This window comes from Triticum urartu, chromosome 6A (assembly GCF_056163025.1).
Source record: "Triticum urartu cultivar PI428250 chromosome 6A, HENAU_Tu73, whole genome shotgun sequence".
Taxonomy (NCBI): domain Eukaryota; kingdom Viridiplantae; phylum Streptophyta; class Magnoliopsida; order Poales; family Poaceae; genus Triticum; species Triticum urartu.
The window spans coordinates 587,710,263-587,719,490 of record NC_141878.1 but is presented as its reverse complement, the minus strand read 5'-3'; the positions used below and the strand labels follow the sequence as shown (position 1 = coordinate 587,719,490).

Sequence of the window (9,228 nt, the reverse complement as noted above, 5' to 3'; positions counted from 1 at the left end):
TTCCGTCAGCACGACGGCGTGGTGACGATCTTGATGTTCTATCGTCGCAGGGCTTCGCCTAAGCACCGCTACAATATGACCGAGGTGGAATATGGTGGAGGGGGGCACCGCACACGGCTAAAGAACAATCACGAAGATCAACTTATCTCTATGGGGTGCCCCTTGCCTTAGTATATAAAGGATGGAGGAGGAGGAGGCCGGCCAAGGCAATTGGTGCGGCCAGGATGTGGAGTCCTACTAGGACTCCAAGTCCTAGTAGGAGTCCACCAAGAGGGGAGGAAGGGAGAAGGAAGTGGAGGAGAAGGAAAGGTGGCCGGCCCCCTTTTCCCTAGTCCAATTCGGACCAAGGGGAGGGGGGCGCAGCAGCCCCTTGGCCCTTTCTCCTCTTCCCACTAAAGCCCATCAAGGCCCATTGCTTCTCCCGTAACTACCCGGTACTCCGAAAAATACCCGAATCACTCGGAACCTTTCAGATGTCTGAATATAGTCGTCCAATATATCGATTTTTACGTCTCGACCATTTCGAGACTCCTCGTCATGTCCCCGATCTCATCCGGGACTCCGAACTCCTTCGGTACATCAAAAACTTATAAACTCATAATATAACTGTCATCGAAACCTTAAGCGTGCGAACCCTACGGGTTCGAGAACAATGTAGACATGATTGAGAAACGTCTTCGGTCAATAACCAATAGCGGAACCTGGATGCTCATATTGGCTCCTACATATTCTACGAAGATCTTTATCGGTCAGACCGCATAACAACATACGTTGTTCCCTTTGTCATCGGTATGTTACTTGCCCGAGATTCGATCGTCGGTATCTCAATACCTAGTTCAATCTCGTTACCGGCAAGTCTCTTTACTCGTTCCGTAATACATCATCTCGCAACTAACTCATTTTCTGTAATGCTTGCAAGGCTTATGTGATGTGCATTACCGAGAGGGCCCAGAGATACCTCTCCGACAATCGGAGCGACAAATCCTAATCTCGAAATACGCCAGCCCAACATTTACCTTTGGAGACACCTGTAGAGCACCTTTATAATCACCCATTTACGTTGTGACGTTTGGTAGCACACAAAGTGTTCCTCCGGCAAACGGGAGTTGCATAATCTCATAGTCATAGGAACATGTATAAGTCATGAAGAAAGCAATAGCAACATATTAAACGATCGGGTGCTAAGCTAATGGAATGGGTCATGTCAATCAGATCATTCACCTAATGATGTGATCCCGTTAATCAAATAACAACTCTTTATTCATGGTTAGGAAATATAACCATCTTTAATTAACGAGCTAGTCAAGTAGAGGCATACTAGTGACACTCTGTTTGTCTATGTATTCACACATGTATTATGTTTCCGGTTAATACAATTCTGGCATGAATAATAAAATTTATCATGATATAAGAAAATAAATAATAACTTTATTATTGCCTCTAGGGCATATTTCCTTCACCAAGACCTCATGAACTGTCCGGCGGTCCCCCCCCCCGGCAGTTCCAGAACAGTATATTCATTGCGTCCGGCGGTCCTCCTCGCGAGAGGCCGCCGATATCTCATTTGTAATAAGCTCTTGTGACAATTTGGTGCGTTTGCTGCTAGACGTACTGCTCGAAGGCGACGTAGCCTCCCCTACATCTTTCCCATTACCATCCGTGATGGCAAGTAGGGTTTTGGGCTGGTTGGATGTGTGCATGCCCTCATCCCCAGCTATATCCATGTTGAGTCTCTTTCTTGCCTCACGTTCCAGCACCATATGTTCACGATGTAACTTAGGCGGGCTGGTAGCCGTATCCAGTAGATCCGGATCAGTCCCATGTATCCCAAGGTCCAACGGAGCTTTGGAACTGCCAATGTCTCCCGTCTACTGCGGGGCATTTGCCCTGCTAGGGTTTGGTTCAGGACGAGAACGGCTAGGGCCGTCGGCGTATAGCCAGTCACCGAACTTGAGTTTCTGCTGGTCATGAACCCCAGAGCCGCACTCCTTATGCTCATGTCCAATGAGGCCACAGAACTTGCAGAATCTGGCCAACTTCTCATAGAGAACCAGAAAAACTTGTCTTGCTTGAGATCGAACTACGCTCACAAACTTGGTCAGGGGGAGTTTTATGTCATGCTCCACCCTAACCCTAATGTAGTCGCCGCGGGTGTTGCCATTCAATCTCATCTCCAGGATTTTGCCCGCGCCTTTCAACAGCTTGCCCACAATCTCCTGCTTGCAATAGGGATCCGGCAACTTATGAATCTGTAACCAAATAGGCATATGATCGAAGACTACCTCATCAGCTTTGGTAAACCCGTCATACGGGCACAACAGGACAGCCATGTTTTGAAATAGCCATGGCCCATGCATCATCATCCGCTCCCAATCACCCAGGCATGAGGCCTGGACTACGAATCTATTGGGACCAACCGGGCGAAATCTCACCCTTTGAGCCGGATTACAGGCCGCTCTCATATCCTTGTAGAAGGCGGCCGGGGAGAAGTTCTTCTCGGTATGAACCCTAGCAAGGGCTAACCACCGCACGCTTTCTTGGATCACCGGATCCTCCTAATCGATTTCCACATCGTTGAATTCCTCATCGTTCAGATCTAGTTGGTCGAAGAAGTCCTCCAGGACGGGGTTCGCGGGCGCCGAGGCGCCGCTGCTCGTGGCTGAGTTGGCGTCCGAGGAGGCCATCAGGACACGACGGGAAGATTGCAGGGATCGACGGGGCGCCAATTGGTGTGGATTGGGTGGTAAGACTCTAGGCGATCAGATCGCCATAGAGGAGACAAACCCTAGGCGAGAAGCGTAGGGCTTTTTTTGTCCAGAGAAGTATTGGTAGTACGTCCATACGTGTCCCGTGGCGCGTCGAGTGGGAAACGAAACAGAGTGGGGCAAATTTTCGTGTTTTGGCCCTTTTCTAAAACCTATTCGAGATTTGACCCTAGTTTGAAATTTTTTCGAGATCTGACCCTTTTGCTACCGCCAGTTTCCATGGCGGTAGGGTCTAACAGCCTACCGCCAGAGACTTTGGCGGTAGGAAACATCGCTACCGCCAACCAGACTGGCGGTAGTCTGCATAACCCTACCGCTAAGGTGCTTGGCGATAGGCACGAGCACGCACTGTGTTCAATATTTAGGAGGTTTTAATGGTAGGGCATGCAACCCTACCGCCAGAGACCTTGGCGGTAGGCTGTTATACCCTACCGCCATGGTCCCTGGCGGTAGCAAAAGGATCAGATCTCAAAAAAAATTTAAACTAGGGTTAAATTTCTAATAGATTTTAAAAAAGAGTCAAAACACGAAATTTAGCCACATAGTGGCTGGCAATGGCATATATGATCTTCGTACGAACGAACAGTGAGCCACCGTGCACGCATCATGCATGTCAGTTGGCTGAATTGAGCTCAGAGGCCACAGGCACCATCTGCTGCTGCGCTTCGGGCCTCACGGGAAAATAGTCGACTCACAGGAAAAGTACGATTTCTGGTAGTGTGCTGCAGTTGCTTTGTTTTGTATGCCGCCGGTGGTTCGTTTCGCGAATGAAAATGATACACTTATGGGCAACTTTCACGGAAAGCTGGCTACGCGCTGACGTGCCAGAGCAAGAGAGCGATGTGAGCCGCAGTTCACGCAAAGTGAAAAGTTCAGCGCCAATCAACTGGCCCCCCCTCCGCGCGTGGCCGTTTTCTGTGGGCAGGCCGTCCGTAAGTGTAGCATCGTTGTTTCGCGAAAGCGTCGACGGCAAACCAGAGTAGGAGACCCGGCCGCCGCGCCGGCCCTCGGCGTGCGCGTGCTACGCGGCCAGATGCGTGGCAACATAGAATCAACCATGCACGCGTCACCCAAAAGGTCGGGCCGATGTTCTGATCTCATTCAGATACTATCACAGGTGTTTAGTGTTCCTACTCGGATGCTTGTTTGATCAGCAGCGGTAACACACTCAATAGCTTCCAGAAGATGAACATGAATGCAAACGCTCTTTTCAAGTCACTCTCTTCCCCAAAGTATCACCTGAACTAGCTAAGCTAGCTACTACCCCTATGTAAAGTAATATAAAATCATTCACTCACTCTGCCCTTGAAAAAGTGTACTTTCCAACGACTTTTACATACTTGACGGTATTCACAATAATAAACCAATATTTATGCTGTCAAATTAGTATCATTAGATTCATGATAAAATATAGTTTCATCATATACCTATTTTATTTCACAAACATTGATATATTTTTTGCATAAACTTGGTCAAACTTTAAGATAATTTGAATCTCCAACAAGGTTGAATGTGCTCACTCTTTCAAGGGCAGAGGGAGTAGATCACTAAAGTAGTACTTACTACACACCTTTGTCTTGGCACCATGTCACATGCGATTCAACTACGCACCCCGATCGATCTGATCCGCCGTGACGCGTAGTCAGAGCATCTACAGTTGGGCGCCCCAAAGCCCCTCTATAGACCCGGGCTCCTCGTACCAGCCTCATAGTGCCTGGTTCGACAGGCACCCCTCATATCCATCCTATATCTAGGGCGGATATGGAGAGCCTGGGCGCATTCGCCGCCGTTGGACATGCACATGCTACTAGATCCGCGCCTGGATGGCGATGAAGGAGTTCGGCTAATGGATTTGGGTCGGGGTGGTCCGGCAATGAAATTTGTGTCTTGACCCGGGAGCAGCGGAGCACGAGCTGGAGGGCTTTCTCCTCCTCGTCTGAGCAGACCACAAGCTCCCAGTCGACGTTGTTGCTGGATCCGGATCCACAAGCTCAGATCCGTTGCTCGGCATGGAGAAGATGGATAGAGATGATCGGAGAGGAGCGGAGAGCGGACTGGAAGCAAAGTGGACAGTGAGAGAAGTGGTTAGGGTTTGATCCAATGTAAGGGTAGAAATGGAATTTTGTGGCATGAAGGTGGGCTAGTCAGGGCCGGTCCGATGTTGCAAACGCGTTCGGGTGGCCTCAAATCCACGCCGGGGGGGGGGGGGGGGGGAGGGGGGGGGATGGAAACGGTGTGCCGGACAATTCAGACATATGAGGGGGTTTCGTTGGGTGAAGATTTTCTGTGTGGGTTAGGCTGTTCGGTCGGACAAACGAAAACGACAAAAGGAGGGTCTAGTTGGAGATATTTCAGACTTGTTTGGTTTGTGACTATGGTTGCCACATATTGCCACACCTAAACTTAGGCAACTTTGACCAACTTAGAAGGGTGTTTAGTTCAGGCAATATACTTTTTGCCACACTAGGGCCCCACATGACATACACTCAAAAGTGTGGCAAGATTCCCTTAGGTTTACCAACTTATGGCTCTCATTTTGAAAAACTAACCTTAACCAAATGCGGGAAGAAATGTGTGACAAAATATGGCATTCCTAGCCTAGAACCAAACAGCCCCTTCGCATATGATCCTGTACCGGCAGGGAAGGCAGGTCGTCCAGCGCGTCAAGCTGGTGCTAGAAAAGAATGGACGTTAGATTTGGAAAACATGGGGTGGAGTTGGAGATCATATCACTCATCGCTGCAGTGCCAACTGCTAAGTGTGTGCTGACGCCGAGTCCTCGACGTCTAGTCAAGAACGCGTCAACCTCGCCCGTGGCCATGGAGAAGAGAAGTAAAGCCGTTACATAAATAAGCGCCTACCCTACAACGTGGCGCTTATGTTGCATGCATGTCTCCCAGCTCTCACCTCTCACGCGGCGCGACATGCACATGCATGCAATGCAACGGGGGCCGGCCGCGGCCGTGTCCCGTACGGGAAAAAAATTGGGTGGAGACCGTCTCCACGGATCCTTCCCTGCGTACCTGATGTGAGATTGTGCCACCTGTCCCATGTTTGCATCCCACGGCATCCGCTATAGCGCTCCTTTTTTCGGCTTGTTCCTTCACTCCCGGCGCTTCCGCTCGGCTCGATCGGTATTTGTTATATCGGCTCACGAAACTGAAGACGATTCCCCATCTGGTTCCATGCTCAGCGGACAGCCAAGGCCGAGCAACGCCGGCGGAGCGGAGTGGCGGCTATGGTATCGTGGCCCTTATGTGTCCGTGGGATAGCTGCTTGATTTGCCGGCGTCAGAAGATCCAGATCAAACTGGCAGCCGCCGTGGCGGCCGTAGTTGGACATGGAGGGGCCCCTGCTGGCTGACGGCGTGCAGCGCCAACTCGGCGAGTATCGTGCGTGCATGGCGCCAGAGTGCTCTCGTGGCCATGAGCTTGCCGGATTTGATATCCGTGTGCACCCACTCGTTTGTAAACCAACAACTGAATGAATTCGTTTCCCGATTCAAAAAAGAGCAGCTTTTCACCGATGAACCAGCACCTTGCATAATAGTTTGATTTTCTAGCCTTTCGGTGTAGCAATTTTTTTGTCAATGGGCATCACAATTGTAATACCCTCTCTCCCTAGAGTATGACTGTATAATAGTCCAACGAGTATAGTTTTCAGATTTCAACTATGTTTGATATCACACTGTATTTCTATTATCAGTAAGCGAAAATATGTTCCCTTTTCTGCAGCAGTTGTTCATGTAAGTTTCTTGGATAACATTGTTATATGCTCTATGCTGCCGGCACCATTGCACGCAACTTGTTTGTGTTCCACAAAGCCTCCTGCAGTTTAGATGTCAGAGTTTTCTGAACTTCTCTGAATTATAATTGATGCACTAATAGTTGAGGCTTGCAAATAGGTTTAGAGTGGCCGATTCATAGATAGTTGGGGTAGGAAGAGGGAACAAGTAAAGGTTAAACGGAGAAGGCGATGACCGAGAACATGAAGTAGACCGTGTTAAATAGACTGTATTATTTGTGCAATTTCATGGCCTGCTACGAGGTCGGGAAAGATGTCAAATGCCTGCTGAAGTTCTGCTCAATGGATTGCAAGGAAGCATGTTATTTTGGTTACAACGTACTTTCTTCAGTGAATTTGAAGATTCAGAATCTTATGATAAAAATAATGATTAATCTTTATTGTAAATTGTTCAGAATTATTGATCGTAAATTTTCGGATCTGTAAAAGGATAGATACTTGCGATCATCTATAAATTGAAAGAAAAACTGATGTTCTTTTACATGCTCATATCTTTGATTTTGTTGCATAATAAAATGGTGGATCCTCTCATTGTTCAAGTATTCTAACAGTGTCATGGCTGTGTCATACTCCTGGACTTCCATTACATGCCGCAGCAGCAAGTCTATGTCGCAATTTGCTGCGTCTAGGGTCACTGTCGGCAGCGGGCTGTACGAGATGGAGCAGGAACCGTCCTCATCCGCGTGATTTACATGATCCAAGACGACAATAGTGCCGAACGCTGGCGTGGCATCTCCCGTCCTTCTCGATGGAGGCAGCACTTCAGGCAGCGGGGCACGACCCGCGGAGGCCATTGGTGTATTTTCGGCCCGATGCGGCCACGGGAGAGAGATGGCGGCGAGTCGTTCTGGCGTGCTGCGGCCATCGCCGAATCAAGGAACCCACGCGCACCAATCCAATCATGTGGAGAAGACGGCGCCAGTCGCTCGCCATGGAAACCCTGATCGCAGCAGAAGTGATTGATACGAGCTGAATAGTTCTTTCTTCGAGCCGATGCGAAGTACTTGAGCCGAGAAACGTACGTACAGGAGCGGATGAGAGGATAGCGTCAGATGAAGAGCAGGGACAGATGGCGACAGATTAGAGCGGGTACGCACAGTCGGGGGTTTGGAGCCCGTCTCCACCCAATTTTTTTCCCCCGTACGTGCTGCTGCTCCGTGTTAATACGATCGATGTTATGTGAGGATTGATTACGGGGTTGCTTCCCGTCCTGACTTCCTCCCTTGTAGTAGTATACGAACGTAGGCGAGTGCCGGGTGGGTGGCTGGCATGATGAGGGAGTTTAGCAAATTGTGATTAGGCTTTGTTCAGTTGTTCAGTGGAAATTGCTACCGAAATTGTGATCTTTGCGCGTTCCTTTCGCTCCTTGCCGATGAAGCAATCAAGTGAGGAAATTACGAGCGCTTGTTCAGTGGAAATTACAAGCAAAATTGTGATCTTTGTGCGCGCGTATGTTCAGTGGAATTACAAGCAAAATTATGACCTTTGCACGTAGGCGCGCGACCCACTCACTCTAGACTGCACCTGCCAATGTTCCTCGTCACGTCCAGTGGTCTCGTCTCCGGTCTCCCTCCATATATAGCCACTTGCATCCACCCCTCTGCTTCGTCATTAGCTCGAGCTTCATCTCGTTCGGTGAGATAGTGGCAGAGAGCCAGAGACGGAGAGCAACCAGTCGATGGCGCACGCGGGGAGAGCCAGCGGGGAGAAGGCGATCGCGAGGGAGCTCGTGCTCAAGGTGTCGATGCACTGCCGCTGCGACGGGTGCACGCCCAAGGTGAGCTCCGCCCTGAACAACCTCGCGCTGGCACCGGGCGTGGTGGCGGTGCTGGAACGGTCGGCGACGGAGGACACCGAGGAGGTGCGCCTGCTGGCCACGGCCGACCCCGAGCGCCTCCGCAAGAGCCTCCACGAGGCCACCGGCAAGAAGAAGGTCGACCTCGTCTTAATCCCGCCCAAGCCCAACAAGCAGGAGCGATCCGGCCGCTGGAACGGCGGCAAGGAGGACCCTCGGCTCGTCGACTTCGACGCGGTCCAGGGGCTGCTCGCCGACCCGCAGCTCCACGACCAGGCGCCGCCGCCGGGCCATACTTGGTACGGGAGCAGCTACGTCGAGGGGTACCCTCCTCCGGTGACGCCCTACTACCCGGGCCCGCCGCCCGCTGCCTGGGCACCAATACCATACGGCCAGCCTTTTCCGGCGACGGCTCCGCCTGGCCCCTACGTGCCCAGCGCGCCGTGGTGGACCGGCGGCCCCAGCGCGCCGTGATGACGAGACGACGACACGACACGACCGACTTACATATATACGTATACACTTATGTGTGCCAGCAGCTATAATGGCTGATCGATCATTATTAAGTCAATACTATGTCTACGTGCTAGTATAGTAGCTAGCCAGAATAAGCCTGTATATTTGGTAAGTTCCGTATACGTAAGTGTGCAGATCGTTGAGACTATACACTCTATACTGCAGTGCAGACTCTCATTTTATTTATTACGTGTCAATGGGGAGAGGGCTGGACCCGGCTGGGGCACACAAAGTTACGAACGGACAGTGCGGTGCCGTGCGTGTTACCTTGGTTGAGTAGAGCTGAGAGGCAACAGTCACCAGACCAGTGGCCAGCTGCCTAGCAACAAATTAGGAGTAGCAGATAAT

At 50.6% G+C, this 9,228-nt stretch overlaps 1 protein-coding gene across 1 annotated transcript; it reads left to right on the top strand.

The window, feature by feature from the left end:
- The first annotated feature begins 8,170 nt into the window (after positions 1 to 8,170).
- Positions 8,171 to 9,014, top strand: LOC147966714 (uncharacterized). Its single transcript, XM_087527360.1, has one exon. It carries the CDS (start codon positions 8,248 to 8,250, stop codon positions 8,836 to 8,838), a length of 591 nt encoding a protein of 196 aa, XP_087383486.1. The 5' UTR covers positions 8,171 to 8,247; the 3' UTR covers positions 8,839 to 9,014.
- The last annotated feature ends 214 nt before the right edge of the window (positions 9,015 to 9,228 follow it).

Excerpts from the sequence above, each read along its gene's own strand:
- LOC147966714 (XM_087527360.1), top strand. The coding sequence starts at position 8,248 with ATGGCGCACGCGGGGAGAGCCAGCGGGGAGAAGGCGATCGCGAGGGAG.